The 24,806-nt window shown below is 52.8% G+C and overlaps 7 protein-coding genes across 7 annotated transcripts; 2 read left to right on the forward strand and 5 right to left on the reverse strand.

Moving 5' to 3' along the window:
- Window positions 1–349: 349 nt before the first annotated feature.
- BO86DRAFT_433902 (acetyl-CoA synthetase-like protein) lies at window positions 350–6,815 on the reverse strand (the record flags this gene model as incomplete). Its single annotated transcript, XM_025675877.1, has 5 exons — window positions 350–2,605; window positions 2,665–2,757; window positions 2,826–3,100; window positions 3,163–6,147; window positions 6,221–6,815. The coding sequence occupies 5 exons, from the start codon at window positions 6,813–6,815 to the stop codon at window positions 350–352; spliced, it is 6,204 nt and encodes a 2,067-aa protein (XP_025526081.1).
- Window positions 6,816–7,428: 613 nt separating this feature from the next.
- BO86DRAFT_420296 (NAD(P)-binding protein) lies at window positions 7,429–8,875 on the forward strand (the record flags this gene model as incomplete). Its single annotated transcript, XM_025675191.1, has 5 exons — window positions 7,429–7,686; window positions 7,816–7,996; window positions 8,083–8,291; window positions 8,347–8,446; window positions 8,562–8,875. The coding sequence occupies 5 exons, from the start codon at window positions 7,429–7,431 to the stop codon at window positions 8,873–8,875; spliced, it is 1,062 nt and encodes a 353-aa protein (XP_025526082.1).
- Window positions 8,876–9,664: 789 nt separating this feature from the next.
- cdpNPT (putative dimethylallyl tryptophan synthase) lies at window positions 9,665–11,003 on the reverse strand (the record flags this gene model as incomplete). The annotated part of the gene is made up of 2 exons (XM_025675192.1): window positions 9,665–9,764; window positions 9,835–11,003. The coding sequence occupies 2 exons, from the start codon at window positions 11,001–11,003 to the stop codon at window positions 9,665–9,667; spliced, it is 1,269 nt and encodes a 422-aa protein (XP_025526083.1).
- Window positions 11,004–14,999: 3,996 nt separating this feature from the next.
- Window positions 15,000–15,994, reverse strand: BO86DRAFT_380731 (uncharacterized protein; the record flags this gene model as incomplete). Its single annotated transcript, XM_025670737.1, has 2 exons — window positions 15,000–15,257; window positions 15,416–15,994. 2 exons carry the CDS (start codon window positions 15,992–15,994, stop codon window positions 15,000–15,002), a joined length of 837 nt encoding a protein of 278 aa, XP_025526084.1.
- Window positions 15,995–17,050: 1,056 nt separating this feature from the next.
- BO86DRAFT_365520 (DUF4267 domain-containing protein) lies at window positions 17,051–17,714 on the reverse strand. Its single transcript, XM_025670058.1, has 2 exons — window positions 17,662–17,714; window positions 17,051–17,609 (listed from the first exon to the last, which is right to left on the reverse strand). The coding sequence occupies exon 2, from the start codon at window positions 17,592–17,594 to the stop codon at window positions 17,190–17,192; it is 405 nt and encodes a 134-aa protein (XP_025526085.1). The 5' UTR covers window positions 17,595–17,609; window positions 17,662–17,714; the 3' UTR covers window positions 17,051–17,189.
- Window positions 17,715–18,223: 509 nt separating this feature from the next.
- Window positions 18,224–22,765, reverse strand: BO86DRAFT_365524 (putative multidrug resistance-associated protein; the record flags this gene model as incomplete). Its single annotated transcript, XM_025670059.1, has 3 exons — window positions 18,224–19,643; window positions 19,710–20,526; window positions 20,587–22,765. The coding sequence occupies 3 exons, from the start codon at window positions 22,763–22,765 to the stop codon at window positions 18,224–18,226; spliced, it is 4,416 nt and encodes a 1,471-aa protein (XP_025526086.1).
- A 991-nt stretch (window positions 22,766–23,756) lies between these two features.
- On the forward strand, window positions 23,757–24,743 carry BO86DRAFT_342103 (NPP1 family protein). The gene is made up of 2 exons (XM_025669100.1): window positions 23,757–24,031; window positions 24,098–24,743. Exons 1-2 carry the CDS (start codon window positions 23,811–23,813, stop codon window positions 24,594–24,596), a joined length of 720 nt encoding a protein of 239 aa, XP_025526087.1. The 5' UTR covers window positions 23,757–23,810; the 3' UTR covers window positions 24,597–24,743.
- Window positions 24,744–24,806: the final 63 nt, after the last annotated feature.

A 24,806-nucleotide genomic window follows, 5' to 3' on the forward strand; every position in this document is an offset into this window, starting at 1 on the left:
TGAGATTAGCGTCGCCCCCACCGGATTGTTGAATTCCCTGATCCACACTAGCCTCTTCACTAAAGGGGTTTCCCTGTGGCTCCTATTCCTCGCCGATGAGTCAACCTGCCATGTATCATTCACAGAAATGAAGACCAAACCTTGGCATCACCAGCCTAGGTGATCACGGATCTCAACTCCGTTGGCTAGATTGGGTTAGCATCAGACAACTAATCATCAACACTTCAAGCTATTCGGGGTCCAACTTAAGAACGCGGTTCATCCATGGCAGAGTAAAAACTATGTTGATTCAACTAATTATTACTAACGTCCCAACTACACAGTACATCAAGAAATGGTTAGAAGGAGGTCAGACACCCCCGGAAACAGCTCCGATCAGATTTTTGCGCGCCAACTCCCGCACAGAGAGAGGCTCCAACCCCGCGCGCAGACAAGCGTCATCTAGGGCTTGTCGTAGCACGTGTCGCAACCGCGTCTGCGTCATTGCAAGATCAAGCATGTTATCCAGTGCAACGCATAGCACCCGACTCACCACACCCACTAAAGCAGGGGAGAGGAGATCCGTGTCATAGCCGAGCCGCAGCGACACACCCTGGTCGTCGTCTGTGAAGCGCCACTCAAACAGGAGAGCAAAGATGGCGCCATCGGGGGACACCGGGCGCGGCATCAGTCCCTCAATGTCTGGGAGCCGCTGGGTAATCTCCACACCCCGGTCTTCCCGAAAGGTGACGGCGCAGTCGAAGACGGCCTCGTGGCCGAAGGGAAACGGGAGCCCCAACAGGGCCAACAACGCATGCCACGGAACCGCGTGCGCGACAGCAGCCTGAGCCGTCGTCCTCACTGCCTGCAGCAGATGTTCAACAATCTGTGTGGGTTCTGAGAAATTTGACAAGGTGAAGCGAAGAGGGAGCGGTTCAAGATGAAGCCCGATCGTTTCAGCGCCAGATTCATTGGGGCGGTTGATGTATGGGCATCCGATTAGGACGTCTCGAGTATCGGCCAACGTTTGCAAAGTAATCGCCACAATAGCCAGGGCAAAATACCGCGGGGAGACGTGGTGATCGGCGCAAGTGTCCAGGAGCCTCTGTGCTGATTTACTGGAGATTGTGGGTTGCATGGAGCTTCCACGGTAAGAACGGACTCGCTGTGTGGCTAAAGGACGTGGCACCTCAATGCCCGTCAAATGGTCATTCCAATAAGCTTGCAACTCTTTCGGCACTGGTACCGGGAATGACCACGGTTGCTCGTCAAAGTATTCGTGCGTCACAGCAGATACTCGTCTACCGCAATACAGATCCCCAATTTCCTGTAGAAGATGCGTCAAGGTGTCATTATCACAGAGCAGATGGGAGAAATTGAGGAGTAAAGAATCTTTGGTCATAGCGGCTCGGACCAGACTTCCTTCGAGTTTGAACGGCTGACTGATCCATTCCCCAACATTGATGGATGTCTCAAAGCGCACTGCGATGCGTTCGTCTGAGATGGTGCGCGTGTACCCGTTATGAGACTTCTTAATGCGAGTCCGCAGGATACGGTGGCGATTTAGTGACCCCTCTACGCTCGAGGCGAGCCTTTTCAAATCAAGGTGTGGCGACAGGCTGGCATGGAATGGAACATTGAACGCGCTTGGACATTGGGAGGTGGTATAGTAATGTACCCATAACATTTCCGGAGGAGACAGGTTAGTCGTTCCGAGCCGATCAGGGCTCTTCTCCGGCGCTGGAGGTAAATTGAGTGTTGTTCTGGGGCTCGTCTCAACCAAGGCTGCAAGGTCCCGCAGGACAGACCGCAACAACACATCGCGGACCGTCACACGAACTTGAAAGATATCGTTCAGCTCTCGCGCTAGCTTGAGCATCGAGACAGAGTCTCCACCGAGCGCAAAGAAGTCATCATCTTCGTTTATCTTAGCAGAAGGATCAAGGCTCAATATGTGTTTCCAGGCTCCAGCTATAGCTCGAGCGGCTTCGCTGAGGGGGGTGTCGACCGCCTTTTCGGGTCTCGATCCGGAGACTCCCCTCGCGTTGACTTTCTTCAGTGTCTGCAAATCCATCTTTCCGTTCTTTGTCGTCGGCATATTCTCCAGTGTCTGTATTTGGGAGGGCTGATAATGAGGGGGCAGGGCGGTGCGCAAGGCTTCACGGACGCCAGCTTCATCCACCTTTTTCGGGCACAGCACGAGCACAATGCTGCCATCCTCGCGGAGAACCGCCACGGCCTTCCGTACTGTGGGCACGAGGCGGTAGACTGCATGAGCGATATCGTCGAGGTTGACTCTATATCCGCGAACCTTCACCTGGCGGTCTTTGCGGCTGCAGTACCAAAGCTTACCCCCATGGTCAAAGTGGCCCAGATCACCCGTGTGATACATCCTTTCCTGCCCATCGCAAAACGGGTCTGGCCGAAACTCTCCGCGTCTCGTTGGTGCCGTCTCAATGTACCCATCACTCACCTGTACACCCGCGATGTGGATGTGCCCTATTGTATTAGGTGGAACAAGTTCCCCTTCCCCGTTCAAAACATATAATCTGGAGGACGGGACTGGACCACCCAGGCATATGGGTAGGTCAGGGTCTAGTGAGCCCAATGTATTCATCACAGTAGCCTGGCAGAGCGCGTCCCATTAGAAAAGCACATTGAAAGCAGAAGAAGCAAAGAATTTACCTCGGTAGATCCGTAGGCATTGTACAGCTGCCGATCTGGGGACCACCAGCGGGCCACAATGGGCTCTGTGGCCGGCTCGCCAGCAAAATAAACCTAGGAGCAGACTGGTGTCAAAGATGGCGTCTCGAGAGCCTTTACAGATTGGGACAAGTTTGACCAACATATTTGATTCTCGGAAACTGCCATGGAACCATTTCTGCCGCAACGGACGGGGTAAGAATGGTGGCGTCCACCTGGTCCAGATGTGATAATATGTCATCGTCCTTCGTTCGGAGCACCAAAGTAGCCCCATAGCACAAGGCACCAAAGACCTCAAATACGCAGCCTCCAAATCCAGGCGAGAGGAATTGGGCGATCCGACGTCCTGGCTGACTGAAAATTCGGTATTCCTCGCGGGATTGAAGGGCGACTAGTCCCCGATGAAGACACTTCACACCTATTTAAAATAGAATATCAGCTGTCAGGATTGGTCCTGGGAGAAAGGGATTTCGAACCTACCTTTAGGAACACCAGTGGATCCTGAGGTAAAGCAAACGTATGCCACATCACTGGGCGTTTGCGTTGGCCACGGCCCAGCAACAGGCACTTTCGCGCTCTGTAAAGCATCCTCGGTCGCAAGAGCTGGCCATTCTTGGGAGCACCAATGCATCCGTTGTTCTGACGATGGAAATAACACCAGGGTGGCGTGGCTTTGTTTCACTAGTGATACCTGGTACTCCGTTGGAAATGAAGCATCGATCGGGCAATAGGCGGTGTCGGCCAGCACCGCAGCCCAAACTCCAATAATCCAGTTAATAGAACGATCGGCGATCACGGCAACAACGTCTCCTGGCCGCGCGTGTGAGAGAACGGCATAGGCCACGCGCTGAGCGGAGTCCAGAAGTTGGCGATAGGAGACGGACATTGTGTCCTTTGTTACAGCGATGAGATTGGGATGCTGGCGCACCGTGTTCCGAAACAAGCTGCCCAGTGTCGGTCCTGTGTTTGTCACTCGTGATTCTGGTCGATTGATATTACCCAGCTGCAGGAGGGAGTGCTGCATGGGCGGTGGCAGACTGTGCTGAAGGCAATGCCCTACAGTGAGACATTCAGCATCGGCAGTGAGAAGCTGAGCGATGTTTCTGAAGATAGCCGCCACGTCCTGGACTGTCTGAGCATTGAACCGATCGCTGCGATACAAAAGATGCATCTCGCCCGTGCTTTGCACCTCCATGACTAGAGGCAGGCTGGTAGATTCCCTCAGACGTGGTTCACGTAAGGGGGGCAGGACCACTGATCGCTTGCGCATGTCGGCCTCCTGCACCACGAGCAGAGTGGTAATCGGCGGGGTGCCCACCGGTGCCTCAGAAAGCTGGACTCGCGCATGGTCGCGAATGTCCCTCTGAACGCTCTGGACAAAGGTAGATACGGACATTTGTCTTTTGATTGCGCAACTGTATGGCAGCTGGTTGATCAAAGGGCCGATTACCGACGGGGCCCAGGTGAAAGGCAAATCCCGGCCGGAAAGCACCATCCCAAACGATACCTGGCTGGAGTCAGCGTACAGGGAGACCAGCAAGGCCCAGGCGGCATGTAGTATTGAGGCTGGGGTGACGGCTAATTGCTTCGCCCTCTGGCTCAGTTGCCCCCTGTCTAGAGGCTCTGGGTGGATGTACTGTATATTGGCCCAGCAGTCCTTGTCCTGGGACAGCGTGTCAGGGATATTGAATTCGCCCTTGGACTCTGACAGCCCCTTCCGACGATGTTTCCAGAACCTACATGCTTCCTCATTCATCCGTCCGCGCAGCTGGTGTAGATCCATCGCTGCTTGCGCAAACGGGATGGAGGGCTCGAATTTGTGTCCTTCAAGCGCCATATCCAGTTTTCCCAATAACAGGAGACTGGAGAATCCATCCAACAAAGCCCGATGGGTGGTCCACACCAGTACACTTTCGCCTTGTGGCAGCTGAATACCTTCATGGTGCAACACCAAAACCGACACTCCCAGACCGGTTCGTTTTATTGCTCCATGCATATGGTCCTCGATTTGCTGCGAGGTGTGAACTGCCCGCTCCTCCCAGCGAAATTGGCTCTCCATTACCACCTCTTGAACGATTCCGGATTCAGTTTCCGTGAAAGCTGTCCGAAAGAGCGGCTCCGCCCGGGCCACAGTCTCCCATGCCTTCTTGATGTGCCTGATATCCTCGGTGCGATAATGGGAGATGTGTTGTGCATAGTTCACATGAGGGTCAACCTTCGTTTCCAGAACCATCTTGTGTTGTAGAGGGCTAAGATTTGAATGCGTCACTGGATCTCTCTGCTGGCTGGAAAACTTATTGTTGGGCGCAGTCGATGATGTTTTACATCGGGCAATGACCTCCTTCAGTGACGGTGCCTCCAGAATATCAGCCACTGAGACTACATAGCCAGCCTGACCGCAGAAGGAGGATAGTCTGACTGCAGCGAGTGAACTGACTCCCATTGACACACTCGAAGCATTCAAGTCAATCTCAGTGAGAGGAATTTTTAACTCATCCTGGAACCAAGCCAGGACGGTTTGCTTCGGCGTCTTATTCAACTGGTTCAATGAAGCCATTGACCTCTGGGTTTCCTTGGGACTTGCTATTGTTTTCTCCAAGATGGAAGAGAGTCGATGCGGATCCAGCTTGCCATTCGAGCTCAAGGGTAGGCTGGGCAAGGGAATGAGGTGGTCGGGAACGGCGTAGGGCAGCGCCATCGACTTCCAGGTAGTCAGCAACTCTGCGGTATCGACCTGCGAGCCCACAATGGCTGTACATATCAATCCATTGATTTTCAGTGAGTAGGCCGCTTGCACGGAAGGACACGCTCGGATGATGCCCTGGTCGACGTCCTGGTCCAGGTTGACTAGGAACCCCCGACTTTTGACCAAGCGATCTTCACGTCCATGGAAGTCCAGAGTGCGTGTGCCATCATGATCTTCAATCCACTCAGCCATGTCTCCGGTTCGGTATATCGTATGCTCACTAAGGTAAATGAATTTCTCATTGGTCTGCATCTCGTCGTCGAGGTAGCCGGCGGAGAGACAGGGCCCTGCAATCCCGATCTCCCCGGGCGTCTTGAGCTCATTGATGATGCTCATGTCGGTTGGGTTTAATAACATGATTTTGGATCCTGGTATCGGATGTCCGAGCCGCGTGGGCAAGAACCTCCGGGTCTGTGGATCACGTCGCAACCTCTGAGTCAAGACGGCACAAGTAGCCTCTGTTGGCCCATAGGCAATCCAGATCGGTACGTGTAGACTATCCCATAGGTCTAGCAGTTGCTCTGAGGCAGTCTCACCCCCCAAGATAATGCGCCTCAATTTCGAATACTCGGCGGGGATAGGGGGCCCGAGCGCCGCCAAGATCGAAGGGGTGGCAGTGATGATAGTGCTTTGCTTTGCGCGCTCTGCCAGAGTTTCCGAGTCGGCCAGGACTAACATGCCCCCATTGCACAGTGTGTTGAAAATAGTCCCCATGCAGGCTGCGAGTTTTACCGTTAGCATGAGACGCTGGGGTGATCGGAATGGGTCGACGCAAGACTGCGAGACACGTACCATCAAAGCCGACAGATAAGACCAGCAAGACCCGATCGGCCTGTGTAACGTCGTAGTTAAATCCTGGAGAAGTGACAAACCGCGCGACTGAGCTGCTCCTGACCCGGACACCTTTGGGTTTATTCGTTGTTCCCGAGGTGAATATGATAGCTAGAACATCGTCGATACGGTTGGCTACCTGGCCGTTATAGGCAGGAGGGTCCGAAGCTGCCGGCAGGTGAATTGCTCTTGCCTGACCGGCGGAGATCTCTGTCCCCGTATAGAGCACGATCTTGGCTTGGCTTTTGTTCAGAACATACTCTATGCGGTGACGGGGACTTCGTTCTCGGTCGATGGGGACATACACAGCGCCCGCTTTGATAATGCCAAGGATGCCTACCACCATTTGTATGCAGGTGGTTGTAACAATAGGGATTATATGCCCTGGTCTCACTCCCTTGGCCTTCAAATATGCTCCCAGGGAGCTGGATTCTTCGTTCAGTTGTCGGTATGTTCTCGAGCCCTTGGGCCCATCGTCCACCGCGACATGATCGGGCCAGCGATCAGCTGACTCGGTGAAAAGAGCTAAAACAGGGTCTTGCTCGGGGAGTACCATGGCGAGAAAGATTGATGAATCTTTGTCAATGACTTCTCGAACTTTTATGTACGCATTTATATAATGTTCTGCTGTCTGCCCGAATATACCACGCGCGGCAGAGGGGCCTGGTTCAACATGCACTGGGGATCAACGGACGTCAAGAACAGAGAATTCGAGATCGAGCCGACCCCGGTGTCACCCACCACCCACCCACCGGGGTTCAGGGCCATGGTAAGGTCGCCGAACCACCGCTACCATCGGCGCTCAAGTCATGTGCCATGTCCTCTGTCATAGCAGTGTAATGGTGCATTACGTTGGTGGCCTTCTGCACGGCATAACGCCCCGGCATCTCCGAGTGTCCTCATCGAAGGAGTCTGGACCGTCATCCAGCAGGCTGGAAGCACTCGGAATTACGCCAGATTGACAATGAACCAGATCTCTGCTGCCCATCTAAGCTTTCTCGGTCCAGATCCGGTGAGCTTGTCTTCGGAAATCCGCTTTCCCGCTTGCCGAGCCATAACCACGAACGATAAAATGCCCCAGAATTATCATGGATCTAGGCTGAGCTGTTCTTCAAAATGGTCCTCCAAATTACTGATATAGAGTGTGATACACATCCATTGTCCCTGAGATGAATCTCGCTCTCCCTCCAGGATCTACAGTCGTCGTAACGGGGGCCAATGGCTACCTGGCGTCACACACCAGTAATGAACTGCTCAAACTGGGGTATCGCGTGCGCGGCACCGTTCGCAGCCCTAAACCTTGGCTGAACGCCTTTTACGAGAGGGAGTACGGGCCCGACAGGTTTCACACCGTTCTCGTGCCGGACTTTCGCGACCCCGCAGCAATTGAATCTATACTGGCTGATGCGGATGGGGTCGTACATTTGGTGACCAACCTTTTTCTCTCCTTATCGGCACGGTCTACGTTTCCCAGATCACTATTTCTTTCCCGCTTGTCTCGCTTCTCTTTTCCCGACCTATAAGCATATGTCTCTGACGTATGTGACTTCATGCAGGTCTCCGACTTCACACTAGGAACTGACATCAATGAAGTGGTTCCTTGGTCCCGGCAAGCAACGTTGAGCGTCCTACAAGCAGCTTCACAAGTGTCTTCCATACGCAGGGTGGTGCTCATCTCTTCGTCGATGGCGCTCTATACCCCAGACCCTGGACAACAGGGTGTGGTGGTCGACCAAGGTAAGCACAACGATGTCGAGAAAAAATGGGGTTCTTCAGTTGGTATCGAACGACTTTGCTCTAACCTGAACTTCCTTGCGGCCCAGATACCTGGAATATGTCAGCTGTCCTCAAAGCCTTATCGCCCTCTTGGAATCTTAAGACGCAGCCACATGAGCCTACTTCCCAAGGGATGCAGAAACGGCAGGTCGAGGTATACAGCGCATGTAAGATGATCTGTGAGTGGGAGGCGTGGGAATGGGTCCGCTGCCACCAACCTGCCTTCGAGTTCAACACTGTAGTCGCAGCGTTTGCGGTTTGTTCTCATCCCTCCGATCTTTAATCTCTGTTTCGCTCACCAAGGATCACAGGTCGGGAGGATTCTTATGGACGAGATCCCAGGTTCGACCATGAATTGGGTACGCGGGCTCCTTCACGGTGACCGTACCCCAATGACTCTTGTTCCACCCAGTGAGCCCTCCCAACCCCTCCCGTTTCCTACCTTGGGCTTTCACCCTGTTCGGCTTTCAGTTCATGGACTTTGCCTGTCTGTCTAGACTTCGCAGCGCATACTGACCCGTCCCAGAGTGGTTCGTCGACGTCGAAGATATCGCCCGGCTGTTTGTAATTGCTTTGCTCGAGCCCACCGTGGCCTCGGAACGCGTGTTCGCTTTTGGTGAGTCGGCCAACTGGACGGATGTCCTCACCATTCTGGAGCAGTTGCAGCCCGAGAACCCTCTGATTCCAAGCCCGGTGCCCGGGGAGTTGCACGATCGCGCGGAGATCCGGCCCCGCGCGAGGGCGATGCAGCTGCTCCGCGAGTTCTACGGCCAACCGGGCATGACGCCTCTCGCCAATAGTATTGCGCGCGGCATTGGCTGTCAGCCATTGAAGAATTGATCAATGGCGACCAAGAGAGGGGGGAAAGGGTATTCTGGAGATACTTCTGTCAAAATCGGAGGGGAAAGTGGAAAGCCCCGGGGTGGCCGGAAGAAGGGGGGGGCTGAGTTCCCCAATAATGTAGAATTAGGGTTCTGTGCCAAAGTTGTTTCGGCAAGTCGCGTTATATGATCAAAGCGAAATAAAACTTCCGATACCATATTCAATGCCTTCAGATCACTCTTCTGAAGCCATGCACCATTACCAGATATCACAAGGAGATATTAGAAAAAGCAAGAAATAGAAAGGGAACTTGAAAGCAGGGAAAGAATGCGAGAGAACCTAAATGCCGGGCCCTGGCATTTCCCGCCGCGTCATTCTCATTGGATGGATCAGTAGGCCGGCAACACCAGAGGGCTCTACTTTAGATGGACATGACTCGATGGCGCATGCTCAGCAGGTCGTTGGTATGATCCTTTGAAATGTCATGTAGCTGCCAAGTCGCTGTCATGCAGTCGTGATGGGTCCCGGCCCAGAAATACGTTTCGTTTCATTTGTGTGCGCTCGTGACCAGGTCGCCCAAACCACAATCTGGTCAACACCTGTAGCAAGCATTGAGAATAATCTCTATCACAATCTTAGAATGTTGATTTATTAAGATAATGTAAGACACAATAATGCCTCGATGACAGCAGCCTCTCAGGCTCTACACCGTCGAAATTAAGTTGACTGCAATTATCTCGTTTAACCACAGGTCATTTCCTACAACAGCAGACATTTTACTCCGATCCAGAAAATAGACAGTTCAGGTCAATGGTAGTACACAGTCAGATACGGGCCCTTGCTCTTGGCGTACGAGAAAGACAACCACGCCTGGTGATGCGTGGTCTCTTCCAGATTCTCGCCTGCACTGTGGTCCCAATCAGCTCGGACTCTGTTCCCGAGTCTAGTACCCCGGTTGAGGGTAGAGATAAACCTACAAGTAGTTCTGCAAGTTCGCAGCATAGACAGCAGCCTGATCTGGCATGTCATGACGTTCAAAGAAATCCGTCAGCACAGCTGCGACCTTGGTATCCGGAATCCCGGAGACGGGGAAGTAGAATTTCGGGATCGGTGCGCGACGGCCGGGATGGATCTCGTAATTGAGCATCAAAGGCAAGTACGTGGGAGGATCCCCGGGCTGTGAGGGCCGCTTGGGGTAGGCGCGAGGGCCCTCCACAATCTCCAGAGCGCGCCAGAGCTCGTCGAGCATCGCCAGGCCCTCAGTGATATCCGGGTCCTCCTTGTTCAGCTGGCCGCCCATTGTCCAGTGCTCGACGAGACGGTCGAAGCGCACGTCGAACTCAGCCAGGTAGAATTTCAGCCGCGTGCGATGCGGGTCGACCAGGTCGCAGGACACAAGAAAGATCTCCGTCTTTTGTCCTGGTTGTTGTAGGTACTCCTGGAGGGCGTCGCACCCCTGCGCAAAGAGCTGCTCGGAGTCGATGGTGCGGATGGCATCTATGCACAGCTGCGTGGGGGACTGGGCAGTGACTTGGGCTTTGAGCGTTGGGTAGAAGTACTCCTTGACGGAGATGCCGGCTGGATCCAGGTCCAGCGCGAGAATCGTCTGCGTTTTAAAGGGTAGCTCCGCAGTCTGAGATTGGGGAAGCCGTGCCACATCGCTATCACTGAGTGTCAGACGCGGGAGGAGGGCATGGTGTAGGTCTAAGTTGATCGCGGCGGCGGTGGCCTTTAGGTCGTGTAGAGCGCTGGGTAACAGGGCACGGTTAAACGGATCTTGACCTGTCGTGGCCCTGTGGCTGGTCGGCTCGTAGGCGATGCGCGTAGTCGAACGGGTCTTGGTGAAGTTCTGGCTCAATTCGAAAGGTCCAATGCTGCCTAAGATGCATTGAAAGACCTCGCGGCCAGGGCTAGGGAAGGGACCCAACGAAGGGACGATTAAACGGGCAAAGAGGCAGAGATACTCATATTGTTGGTGCACGCTGTAGTTGCCGTCGCATAGTAACTTTCCCAACATGGGTCCATGCTGGTGCCAGTACTGAAACTCATCTAGATTGGAGAAGCGCAGCGATTTACTGAGATGGAGATAGGGCTCAGATCCAGCCCCGCCATCCTGGCCAAGTTTTGTCGTCGATGGGCCTGTCATGATAACAGTGTTTTGTCAATGTCTTGGGGGACTTGCAATCACAAGACGAACGGCCTCTCTGAAGCATGTTAAACTTACTTCCAGAATATCCAGATGCTCCATGACAGAGCGTCACGATTATTAACGCGCTGCCTGCAAGCTCGGCGCGACGAAGACGGCCAGAGACATATCCTGTCACTGTCGGTCAAACTAGTGAACATGGGACAGGTTGGTTCTAGCCTCAAGCCTATGAGCGGATGTAGCATCTCCGAGCCCGGTGACAGACTCCATCCTTGCCACCGCTTCCACAGAACGACTGCATGGGAGGGTGATTAAGGTTTCTAGCCCACAAGCAGCATTGAAGCATCTCTGTTTGCGGCGCTGGATGCATGCATATAGTGCGCGAGTCATGCATGAGGTCATAAGTTGGACGGATAGTGATCTTGGAGTGATGCCGAGTTACCTGGTTCCGCAAGACAATTGCGAGGGTCATTGCTATCACCTTTTCTCTTGCTCTGCACGAGCCTGCGCAGGCTTGTGCATGTGTAAGTTTGACTGTGACAGTGCATTGCGGTAGAGGCAACACTTTCGGATAGCATAGGCATCGCGACTGTTCTACTAACACGGTACCGGGAGGAATAGGTGAATTGTAGGGTATTGTACAGCGTAAGCTGTACAGTCAAGTCGGGGAATCTGCGGCAAGAATGACATGGCATTCCAGAGGATACAGTCTAGCCGGAGTGGGAAGGGAACTCGATGTCAAGTCAGACTGATTTAGACTTTTTCTTGCACTGTCTCAATTTTCCTCAGGATATAATCTCCGCAAGATTCCATCTGCCGTTACTGGCGAGATTGTCAGGCAGACTACATGCGCCTCATTCTTCCCCCTCCCCCCCGACAAGGTTTGACCTCTGCGTTCTGGCGCCTCCCTGTTTTGTCCCATTCTCCGGCACCTCGTTGAGGTAAGTCATCGACAGTGACATCCATGAACCTTGGATCACGATCGATCACTTCGCAACCATCCTTATGAATGAAAGGCCGCGCGACGGAACTGGACATTTGGGATAGCTTGTTCAATTCTAGCCCGGCTCTGATGGCCATCCTGATATGGACGGATCATCCCTCTCCCATGTCTTCGATCATAGACTGAAGCGCAAGCTCACGTTTGGATTGACTTAATTATGACGGTTATAAGGAAGCTTGATGCAATTGTAGGCATACGCCGGCAGTGTCCGTTGTGTAGCATCCACACCATACCGTCTGCTTGGCACCCGTCATGTCTGCTCGGCGTCATCCTAATTTTGACGTAAATCTAGAGCCTCATTCATGCGAAGGATCGGGGTAAATGTAACGACTGACGTGTAGAATTGCTGATGATACTCCTGACTGTGTTTGATCTGACAGTCATGGGGTCTTTCGTCATCGGCCCTGTCCAGCGAAGAAAGCTGAATTACGCCACCGAAGCCACAAGTATTTCCGAATACTTCCCTTGCCTTGGTTCTATGCTAGGCGTCGGCATTCTCTCATTCATAGGCGTCACCCTGCTGAGAATCACCTAGAAAGTGGCTAGAATAAGGCGCCCAAGAGCGCTGAAGGATGTGTGGTGAGGATAGTGAAGTTCTTGACAGGGACGTCAGCTGCTTCAAAGGGCCTAGACTAAAGAGACAGAGCCTCCAGGAAGAAGCCTGTACGGTAGCGTGTCTGGTGGTAAAACAATATGTCATCGAAGACAAACACCGTGGCCTGGTCAGACCCTCAAGCTGATTGTCACCATTCGAAACTGCTAAAGTCTCGGCCTTTTCCAATCCACCAGTTCTGGTATTCTCTGAGTTTGTTTTGAAGTCATTCACGGGCTCGCTTTAGCCATATCATGAAGGCTTGTGATTGGCGCCGCGTAGAGCGACTACTTTCATGGCCGGAATGCCAGTTGAAGTAGTACGTTTCGTTGCTTATACTCTAAGTGCATTATGTAGTATGCAATCGGAAACAATTGTTAGTTGTATATCACGTTTGTTGAGCAAGGTGGAATTCTACCAAGCAACCTCTAGGTTGCGTGGAGTGTAGTAAGGAAGTAGTATTGTTTGCGCAGTATTGACCTAGATATAGACATATTTCCTTTAGCACCAAGTTGGACCAAAGTTGCCTACGTTCTGAGAAGAAAGGCGATGTAAGGGGGATTTGATTGACGCAAATCAGAAAAGTGAGTCCAACCTCAGCAATGTGTTTATACCATGAGAAAGGGCAGCGGTCACACTGACTTACTTGTATCTATGTCAAGCCAATGAAAGACATTTGCGGGTTGGTGAATATGGCTAGGATCGCCGATTTGATGTCCAACAGGCTGCGTCGGAAAGGTGACTACTTACACACTATCATATTCTGCTCCCCCCCTTGGTTCAACCTATGTTCCAAGATGAATCTGTTTATAATATCCCTACACGTGCCATCCCCAACGGCTCTCTGTTCAGCTTGCGTACCAACCGATCCGCCATAACAGATTTATGTATTCGACTCGCGTTCGTCTCGATTATCACCGGACATTTCTCCCCGCGTCATCAACAATCGCTTCAGCGCTGCTATTTGGCTGGATGTCGTATGATATCGGACCCAGACCTACCCTTGTCAGAAGCTTATGGAGTGTTTCCAGATTAATGCAAGCCTCGAGGGTCGAATCCTAATCGCTCGCACGGTCGATTGGCTGGCTCAGCATCCCTTGACAGCCTCCACGGCTCGCAGAACTTCCCACCCACCGGCGTTATAACACTTTGGTGTGCCGCCGTGCAAGAAATGGCAGGCAGCTGGAAAGGCCACGAGAAATCACTGTGTTTCAGTCAGTCCTGGCGCAGATCAGCAGTCGACCTAGCTTTGAAAATCGCGTTGCATTCATCGAGCAGGCCGAATAGCACGCCGCGTTATTACCTGCTCCGTCTGTCTTCAAAGGTTCAAAACCTTTCACCAAGTTGGCTGACCAACGGTCATGCCACACACAGCGAGTTTGGTCGGTACGTGGTATTAGCATGAATTGTCAATCGATGACTTTTAGTGCGATACATACTGACCTCGATTCCGCTGGCAGTGAATATCCTCCAACGCCTTGTACTCCAGTGATTAGGACAAGGGAACCGGGGTCTGCACCTGTGTATAGCAGCAAGTGTTCGAATGATCTGATAAGATCCGATAATCATCTTCTCGCATCCACCCCTGTCGAGGCGTACCAGGCAACTGAAGCAAGGCGGGGCAGCCCTAGACGTGGGTTTCTGCAATACCTTGACATCTCGACAAGAAAAAAGGGTCGATTCCTTGCACGAAAATTGTTAAAATGTCCCAAGAAGCTTAAACGGAGGGGTCGGCCCTCCTCGTGGACTTTTGTGATATGTGGACATCTCGACACAGGAGGCAATATGATTGGACATCTCTGGGTTTCATCCTGTCAAAGCGTAGCGAGTAACACGTCCGACGCGCGACAGCCCTATAAATGAACTTTTATGATGCTTTTGGCATCTTGGTGAGGGGAGTGCTTTATCTACATAGGAAGGTGTGGAGAAATAAATCCTGTTCGATGTTACACCATATCAACACCGCCTGGCGCATATATGATCAAGTCATGGTAATTGCATAACTGCGGGCAGGGTACGTTACTACAAGTATCTCAGTAATCTCAAGTGCCGTGTGACGTGCAGGGCTCACAGAGATTCAAGCGCGTTCTTTGACATTCTGAAGACACTAGTGCAATCCCCCGAGACATCTCTGTTGCGCCTCCTAGTCTTCTCAATCACAAGTCCCAAATAGGTCGTCTTCAACACCTCGTCGGACCAGCTTGCTCATCCAGTAAGCTCTAGTAACGAGGCAACTGACTTCAACTCCTTCAGTGTAGCTACCTTAGTGGCATCCCATTTTTCATCACATACACCCTGACGCCGGATGACTACCGCATTTTGCAAGGCCTCCATGGCTTTCCCAAAGTCACGGCACGCTTTATAGCCGACCCCCAGTAGGTAGAAGGTAAGTGAAGCATCATTATTGAGCTAAGTCAAACCAAGGACCGAACGTATGCCATCGCAAGGACAAATATTCTCCAAATTCGACCATCTGTGCAAAATCGCCTTCCAACTTGAGCCAGCGAATTGCAGTGTGCCATAGACAGATTGACTCGTGGCTGAATTCGCCCAACTGTTCCCCACCATCGATGTCCTTCAGGATCTTAAAGACATTATCCGGAGTCATGTCTCGGAATAAGTCATAGGACCCGTTGTTCTCAGCGCGAGGGAAGCTTGCCTGGTTGTATGAAAAGTGGGACTTAATGTGCTCAATTCTGGTCTGCTGAGAATTGACGCTAGGCGGCCACAGACTACGAAAATATGCATCCAATACCATTTTAAGATGGCCGGCAGAATCCACATTAAGATATTTCAGAGATTCAAGCATCTTCCTACGGCAGTCATCCGTCGGCAATCCATTTGCGCATTGACAATCGATTGACAGATTCTATGGCATAGGCTGTCCTGCTCAGCTTGTTTAAGCATAACGAGCACGCCCAGTATGTCCGAGACTTTTCGATGATGATAGCTATGGACATTGGATTCAAGGCTCCGGCTCGCCGTGCTTGTTAGTGCCCAGGCATTGTGGTCATTCCCCTGCCCAGACAGGCTGATTGCGTCAGCGATCATGTTGTGGAAACAACCTAGCGTCTTCAGCTCGGCTCGACGTTCGGGGCTGCGGGCGTATAGGCCCTGGCCCATGGACTCCCAGCGTCTGGACCTGAGGCAGGTCCAGAAATAATCCCGAGTATCGAGCAGGAGCATCTGGAAACCCCGAAAGACACTCGTTCCTTCAGAACCATCGCGTTGAAAGGGAAGCGGGATAACCTCAATGCTGCGACGCTCAGGCACTTCAATCTCCTCTGGTTTAGTGTCTTCTCCTATTTTTTGAACATGCCGTTTGATTTTCTGGTTGGACATCAAGGTTCCGCCAGCGAAGACTAGATAGGACCAGGTTCCTGATGCTGCGCCCATTTTCTTCTGAAGAATGTTGGTTTATACCGCTTCCCGTCTGGAAATATTTTTATACATCCCTTTTCGTCGGAAATATCGTTTCCAGTGGTCATGGCTTGGGGGTGTTTGAATTAGTCAATATATGTTGGACCTTTATCACTCGCACTTCACTTACGATTCCTGGAGCTCAGTGCTCGACAGGTGCTGATCAGCTTTGGCTCTCACAGTCTTTAATGCTTTGCGTCCAATCACATATTCTCGCTCGATGGCTCGACAGCCATTGACATGTGACGTTGCAGATCTCCGCTTGACCATGATGAAGCTCGCGTTGACTTGATTGTGGACATCAGTCAGTAGGTTAAGGTGGGGCTACCTGAGTTGCTAGCAAGTTGATGGTGATCGGTTTGTTCTGTCAACTGTTCGGGGATGAAGGTGAAGGGAGAGAGTGGGAGGTGTACAGCGAAGGAACCCCCGAGGTTGAAACACGCAACCCTACATCTTCGGCGGAATTGACACACACCAATAGCAACAGTTGAATGCGCACTTTTGTCTGTCTCTCTTCAGCCTCAACCAAGGTTCAATCCTATACACTTCCCTTTCTCTCCTGTGCGGTACACAATGCTTGTAAAAGTGCAGGTTTTAACTTGCGGAGATGGGCGAGTCCATTTGCCTTGAATGGTGAGAGAGGAAGAAGACGTTGCTTGTAAAATTTTTCTGCTTCTTTCCCTAATGCAGAATTCAGCTCCACTTCGGGGGACTTCTCCTCGGATGATTTTTTGGATTTCTTCTTTTCTCCTGAGGACTTTACATCCTACAACGACTTCTTTCCCCAAGGTTCATCCGAGGTTCTCTAATGTGGTCTCGCACTGACTCTCCCTCCCTCTGGTTCATGAGCTTCGCGTCTGTCAGATCAGTGGCCACCAGAATTCTCCAACTGGCGAGAAGTTTCATTCGACCTTCGAGACCAGCTCCAATTTTGCATTTTCTGTCTCGTTCATTAGATATTTGTTTCCTATGTGTCAAGCCGATCCAGACTGAACTAGTTGAGCTTTTCAGAATCTTCGTGCTCGCCGTTATCCAGCATTTAATTTCATTGCGCTGCACCAGACTATCGCAGTATCCCTATAGTATAAACAAATCGAATGGCGTCTCCGAGCCGTAATCTTATACAATCTCCGCCATTCCCGCCGTTCCGCAGTAGAAATAATCAACCTCATCAAGGGGAGTTCCTGTACCAGGCCCACGCTCCCATCACGACAAACGTGCCCCAATGACCCCAAGCCTTCTGCCTCCGTTCCGCCCCTCCACAACACCACACCACGACGCCGTCCGCCAGTCCCACACAGGCCATTACCGCCGCCAGCGTCGTGATGGCCGGTTCTTGGCCCTGGGACTGCAGCCCGATGAGCAACAGGCCATAGCTGATCTCCCGAATACCTTTCAGGTACATGAGCGGGGAGACGCAGGAGCTCTGGTGAGGTAGAGCCTGATGGCCGGCCTCCAACGGCAAACCAAAACGCGGGTACTCTGCTGCGGGGCGAAAGATAGCGTTGAGGCCCAACGCTATGCTTAGAGTTCCGATGAGGTAGGCGGGGACATGGCTAAGGTCGGTGGCGGCCATGGTGCAATTTCGTATCTGTGGGATCGTCAGTCCTATGCATTGACCCAGACATCAGGTGAGATTTTACCCTTTACCCAGGTATGCGAGATAGGCACAAGACAGATTGGGGAGGTAAAAGCCCTGACTCATGCGAGCAAGAGGGCGGGGTGGTCGTTGAATTTAAACCGGCTGGCGAGCAAGGACGCTAGGCAACGACTCTATCCAAACTCCCAAGTGGTTCTCCACAATGACCCTCGTCATCGAAGACAAATCGACCGATTCGTTACTTCAGGTGGAGAAATCAGCAAGATCGAGATATTAGTGGGTGGCTCGGCTGCCCTCTAGGCACGAATACAGCTTGGAACCGTAAGCACTAAACTCATGGTGGCGCAGGAAACCTGCCTAGCATGCTAGATAGCTACGTTCCCACACGGCCGGGCTTTTCTGTACCCTAGTTGTTGTGTCGGTTCCAATATCAATGAACCGGATCTGCGGCTGATCCGGTTTTCTGGGCTTTATCTGAATCAGAAAGGCCCGGAACAGCACTATTTAGTATCAATACTACCATTGCCGATACCGTTCTGGGATTGAACATAAGATTGATACGTGAGCGGCTCTACCTCGCACATTTGGCCCTGAATCATTTCCCTTCATGTATGGCATGATGCGTCAATTCTTGCCTCTTCCTCACCTCTACGACTGGTATAGCCGCCGGAATCAGTATCCGTGCTGAGCAGTGCCTCCGGCGTATCGAACTCGACCAGCTGACCCTCGTGCATCACTGCAATGCGATCAAAATCCCGGATCGTCTCGAGCCGATGCGCGACCGCCAGCACGGTGCAGCCCGCAAACTCCTCCCGGATCACCCGCTGCATCAGCGCATCCGCCACGACATCCACATTACTCGACACCTCATCTAGCACCACGACTTTGCTCTTCCGAAGAAGTGCCCGCGCAAGACAGAGTAGCTGCCGCTCGCCGTGCGAGAATGCGTTCGCGTCCAGGGGAACGTCAATTCCACCCTTTGTCTGCACCGCAGCCCACAGGCCCACACGGCGCAGCGCTCGTTCCACCTCCTCATGGCTCGGTTGAGTCCCCGGATCCAGGTTGAGACGAATGGTGCCTTGTGTGAAGAACGCGTCTTGCGGGATGGCATTCAGCGCGCGGCGGACCATCTGCCGGGGGATCCGCGCGATATCGACGTCGTCGATCAAGATGCGACCACGGGGGTCGATCTCCAGCAAGCGGAACAGGGCCGCCAGAAGGGAGCTTTTGCCACTCCCGCTGCGGCCGCAGATGCCGATCTTCTGCCCCGCTTGCACTGACAGGGATAGTTTGCGAAGAACAGGGTTGCGGTCTGAGTCTCCGGCCGTGTACGATGCGCATACGTTTTGGAACTCGATGGCTCCCCTGGACGGCCACGAAGACCAGTCTACATCCTCGGCCAGCCCCACCGTCTCGCCAGGTTGATCCTCGGAAGGGGTCTGGGCCACAAACTCTCGAATGCGGGCGATCGCACCAATAGATGTCTCCAAGTCCGCCCAGTTGCGCAGGATCTGCGAGAGCGACTGGCTGAAGGTGATGACGTTCAGGATGGCAAGCCCGACGTAGCCGGTGCCCAGCGTCCCGCGCAGCTTGACCACCAGCACCATGAGGGTTGCACCGAGCACCGCGACGGATAGATCCAGCGCAAGTTCCAGCCATCGCTGAATGCAGAACAGCAGGTAAAAGGGCCGCTGCGACTCGTCTAGAAGGGCGAGGCTCTGGTCTTCGAAGACGGATGTCCATCCGAACGCACGGATAGTCACCAAGCCGGACAGGGTCTCGAGGAACTGCGAGAAGAGCGGGGATTTGGCCTCCAGGTCGAGCAGCCGCATCTGCCGGGAGGTGCGGAGGTAGAACTTCTGCAGCATCCACAGGAACAGGCACAGGGGTGGAATCACGGCTGCGAAGTACCGGGTCGAGATGCAGATCATGATCGCGGACATAACCCCACCTGCTAGGGCGAATACGAAGTCTAGGACGGCGTATGGTAAGTCATGGTCAACGAGCGTCATATCTTGACTGAACCTGTTTATATTTTTGTGGTTAGTTGTGTGACGCGACGGCATGAATCAATTATCTCGGACAGCGTACCGATTCACTGTGGTGCCAGTGTCGACCGAAGTGAAGAACGACAGGGGCGCATGCATGACCGATTTTAAGAGACGCTCGTGCAGTCTCTCAGCACTGCGGGGCGCGAAGAACATAAGTAAATGGTACGAGCCACCAACAAGTGTCAACACCGTGATAATCGATGACATGCTATAAAGACCCAGGTAGAAAGAGTTGACGGCGCTGCCCTGGCGAGCTACTGCGTTCATCCAGACATTAACCAACCATTCGCTCAACTTGGGAATCATGCCTTCCAAGATGAAGGAACTCATCCAGAGAGCCGTGGATGCCCAGTGCACAGTACCAAAATACCAGTGGTAAAGAGTCCAGTCTCCACTTTGCCTGGTCCTTTCCTGGCTCGTGGCCTCAATGCCAGGGCTTTGCTCGGAGCCGGAATGTGCAACATTGAGAGCTGGAAGCTTGTGTGAACTAGACCCTTTAGCTGTTCGATGTTTATACTGGGCCCGCAGGGTGCTCATGTAGCCGCCGCTGGCCTCAAGCTCCTCCAAAGTACCTTGTTCCGCAATTGACCCATCACTCTGCATGGCGACGATATAATCCGCATAGGAGAGACTATGTACAGAATGAGTGGCCAGTACTACCGTTGTGCCCAGGCGACGAAAGAGACCCTGGTTCGCGAACAGGCTCTTCATAATATGGTTTTGCGTGTCTAGATCAATTCCTGACAGAACATCATCGAGAATGACAACCCTCTTACGCGCATACACTGCACGAGCGAGGGCCAGCCTTTGTTTTTGTCCACCGGAGAGGGAGATACCAGATGAACCAACCTTGGTCGCTGACATTGTGGGTTAGAATTGTAATGGGCAGACCGGGCGCTCAAGTAAGGATAGCTCACCGTGGCCATGTGGAAGATGAGCAACATCCTGCCCCAGTCCACATGCGTTGACAACCTCGTGATACCATGTATCGGTATATGGTGACGCACCCACAACATTATTGCGGAACGACATATTGCAGATCCAGGGCGTCTGATCGACGAATGCCGTCTCGCGGTGCCTTGCGTGCAAGAATCCCTTTGTTGAAGGCGTTTCACCGAGGATCCCCTTGACGAACGTGCTCTTCCCGCAGCCCACCGGTCCAATTATGAAGTAGAATTGTCCTTCATAAAAACTCAAGTTGATATTGTGAATCGAAAAAGATGCAGATTGACTCCATGAGATGCTCACATCACGGGCTGTGATCACTTCCGAAGTAGCATGGCGGATGGGGCGACTCATATGTGCCAGTTCTATACTCTCTGAGGTTGTCTGGGCTTGCTGGGCCGAGGCTGGAGGATCGTCCATGAAGATGCGATAATCCTGTCTAGTGTCTGATTGTAGGTAAACTTGGACGCGGGCAAACGAGGCCAACGCAGCATTCATGGCAGGGATGGCTCGGATAAAAACATTGACCGGTGACGCAGCCAGCGAGATCAGCGACAGTGTCGAATAGGCCGAGGTCACACTTAACCCATGACCCTCTTTGGCTACTAACGTGTAGATGGCTAATGTTACCGGTGGAGCGAGAAACCTGAGACTATTCGCAAGGAACACGCGTAATACGAGCAAGCGGCGAAATAGCTTTGCCTCGTGAAGTTCATGGACGCGAAGCCGTTGTAAATTCCACGACAGCCAGTCAGTGAAACCCAGCATTTTGACTGACTTCATCGACCCTAGCATGGTCGCTGTGACATCCACTCGCGTTTGGATGCTTTTCATCCAGACTTTCTGTGCGTTGCTCATATATCTAGCCATCGACAGAATGGCGACAGTGCAGAAAAGTGCCAGCCCAGCGGGGACTATCGCTGCCATCTTGATCTCCTGGGCCAAGAGATAGACCACGATCGCGAGTTCCAAAGGTACCGCCCAGAGATCATGAACCAGCTGTAACCCGTTGCAAATCGACTGAACATCGCTGGACATGAGGGTCACTGCAACTGATTCATCGAGAGCCGTAATGTCCAGATCCAGCGTTTTGGCGTAGATCATACTGATCAAGCTTCCACGGGCACTGGTCAAGAACCGAAAAGTCATGTGGTAAAACACGCCGTTTGACAGAGCAAGCCCGAGGAGAACGAGGAAAAAGGCGCCCATCAGGCCCCAGCCGATACTTTCAGGTTGGCTCTCATCGCTCGCAAAGCTGACGATGCGGGTTAGCAAAAGCGGTTGGGTATATTTGAACCCTATCTGAACCAAACGGGGAAGAAGACAATAGAGAAAGGGCTTCAAGTTGGCACGTAATACTGCCCAGAACAGGGCCCGCGGCTGGTTCTGTACCGTCATATTCCACACCTTCTTGATTCGCTGTTGAAGAACCTGGGAGGACATGTCCTTGTCAATGGGATACAAGTCCTGGTTCTGAAGGACACGGTGAAAGCCCGAGTTCATGAGTTGGTTCAGCCAGAAGAAAAAGGGGCGGCTGTAAATGCCACTTGTTTCTTCTGGCGACAATTCTCGGTATGGCGGCAGGAGGATCTGTCGCTTTTCGACTGCCTCGGCCAGTAGAACCGTCACCTTGACCGCGATCATGCTGGAGAATACTCCAGAAAGAGAACTGGCAGCTGAGGCGCGAAACAGGCTTCGCACACGGGCAATGTCAAACACCAAAGTCAGAAGGAGGTAGCCATTGATAATGGCCGATGGGCGGACCGAGCGAGCATGTTCCAGCCGCGAAAGTAGACAAAGGCCTAGACTGGCAATGAATGTGACGGCGGACTCGGGAAGAGTGGCGGGCGTGCGTAATGATGGGCTCAATATGTGGAGGATCAACAGCGCGAGGTGAATCGTAGCCAATGTCACCAAGAAGATGGATTTGCTTTCGCGCAGAAAGCCTCCAGAAAAGACTTTCGGCTGTTGACCATGAAGGCATGCAATGCGATATGGTAGGACTAGTAAGAAAAGTGCCGATGGTAGCAGCGACAAGACAGTGTCTTCAAAGAGAGGTGTAAAGTCAAAGCCCACCGAAGCCACCGGGCTACTACGCTTTAGCAATACCGAAGTATTCCAGGCCCCTGATTGCTCAAAATACGTGGACATGGTTAGAAACTTGTGGAGACCGCGCAACGTCAATCAGTACAGTCAATCGGTGGAGCCCTTTGGGGATGCGGACTCTATGTACTCTACGGAATGCTTTGCACAGAGAGCACGAAAATGTCGGAACTACTTGGTGTGAAGGTCGCAGCCTTCTTGTGGCCTCTTAGGATTTGGTGGCTGCTTACTGACCCTACTTATCGGCCCAATCGGATATTGTCAACATGCATATTGCGAGGTCAGTGTGCCTAATTTCCCGTTGCCATACTCCAATAGACTGTCATGAGCGGGCATGTCGTCATTATTTGCCAGGCAGCAGCAGCGCAGCAGCACGGCATTGTAGTCTTCTGTGATTTGCTTCAGACCAGATTGGGAGGTGACCTAACCTACCGCTGGTGGGGGTGTTCGTTCACACTCCCACTCCCACCAGACACCTCTACAGTAGTTTCCATCACCGGGTTCCACTCTCTAATTTCAGTTCAGTGACTAGATAGCTCCTCCCGTCCAGCCAGACAACCCCTGATGTCTCTGCCGACGTCGATCACAGGAACAGGAGTGTTCCGACGAAACCCCGACTCCCGAAGGAGCGCTTGGCAGGTGGAGCTGCGAAAATCACCCAATGCCCATCCACGCAATTCCACACTATGTTCAACTTTATACAAGACCGTTCCGCCGAGACAGAGGAATGTTAAACCTTAACAAATTGGCCAACTGGAACCTTTCCACTCATGTTTATCCGACCGTCTCAGGGACCCTGCAGGCTGTGTCTTCTTGGCAATTGTTCGACCCACGATCCGGCCGAAGGTCACTCGATGGTGAGTATTTCGACCTCGCTGTCTTGGGCAAGTACTGTACACGAGCTTGGCTCCTTCAGTGAGGCGAGGTATTGTACATGACCTATTGAATTGAGGCGTGCGTACTATGAGAAGCTATGTCGAATGAAAAGCTATATAAGGGATCTCCAACCCTGCTGTCAACACGTACATCTCAGCCATCACTCGCACCACGCAGCCAATCCTCACATTCATCCACCCCCTGATTCTAAAGCACAATGCTTCCCAAAACCATCTTCACCATCCTCACCACCCTCGCCGCGGCGCAGGCCTCCCCGCTCGCTAAACGCGCTGTTGTCCCCCACGACAGCATCACCCCATTCCCCGAAACGGTCCCCGACGACGCCGTCGGCAACACGTTCAAGAAATTTGAGCCCTACCTCCATATCGCCCATGGCTGCCAATCCTACCCCGCTGTCGCTGCTAACGGCGATACCAGGTCAGACCACCCTCTCCCTTCCCGTCTCAACATTTGATCATTTCACTAACAGTCAACCAACAACAGCGGAGGTCTCCAAGACACCGGAAGCGCAACCGGCGGCTGCCGCGACCAGTCACGGGGTCAGACCTACGTGCGTGGGGGCTGGTACAACGGCCGGTACGGGATCATGTACGCCTGGTACATGCCCAAGGACATGCCCACCAGCGGGGTCTCGACGGGGGCGCACCGCCACGACTGGGAGAACGTGGTCATCTGGGTGAACAACCCCAGCAACGCCAGCCCGACGGTCCTCGGGGGCGCCGCCTCGGGCCACGGGAAGTATAAGAAGACGACCAGCCCGCCGCGCCAGGGCGACCGGCCCAAGGTCGAGTACTTCACCAGCTTCCCGACCAACCATGAATTGCAGTTTACGGAGACGCTGGGCCGCGATCTGGCGCTCGTGGCGTGGGATTCGCTGCCGCAGGCCGCCAGAGATGGGTTGGAAGGGGCGGACTTTGGCAAGGCGACGGTGCCGTTTAAGGATGCCACGTTCCTGAACAACCTGGCCAAGGCGGCGCTGTAGGCTAATCTCCGGAGAGAGGGACTCGTTCCACTTGCTGAGGGCTGTGGATAAGTGATACGGGGAATATCTAGCCTTTTGCGCCTCTTTAGAGCCTAAATCGTATGTGTTGCGACCCGCGAAATCCTTCATCCTAGAAAGCTACTTTTCAAGCGTGTGTTCGCCTTCTATGACATATATTTGGTAGGACCTCTTGCCCGCTATAAAATTCCT

This window comes from Aspergillus japonicus, assembly GCF_003184785.1.
Source record: "Aspergillus japonicus CBS 114.51 unplaced genomic scaffold BO86scaffold_37, whole genome shotgun sequence".
Lineage (NCBI taxonomy): Eukaryota > Fungi > Ascomycota > Eurotiomycetes > Eurotiales > Aspergillaceae > Aspergillus > Aspergillus japonicus.

Bases quoted from the DNA above. Each gene is read 5' to 3' on its own strand.
- BO86DRAFT_365520 (XM_025670058.1), bottom strand. From the start codon at position 17,594: ATGGCCGCCACCGACCTTAGCCATGTCCCCGCCTACCTCATCGGAACT.
- BO86DRAFT_342103 (XM_025669100.1), top strand. From the start codon at position 23,811: ATGCTTCCCAAAACCATCTTCACCATCCTCACCACCCTCGCCGCGGCG. The intron at 24,032-24,097 runs GTCAGACCACCC...AACCAACAACAG, and splicing joins GCTGCTAACGGCGATACCAG to CGGAGGTCTCCAAGACACCG.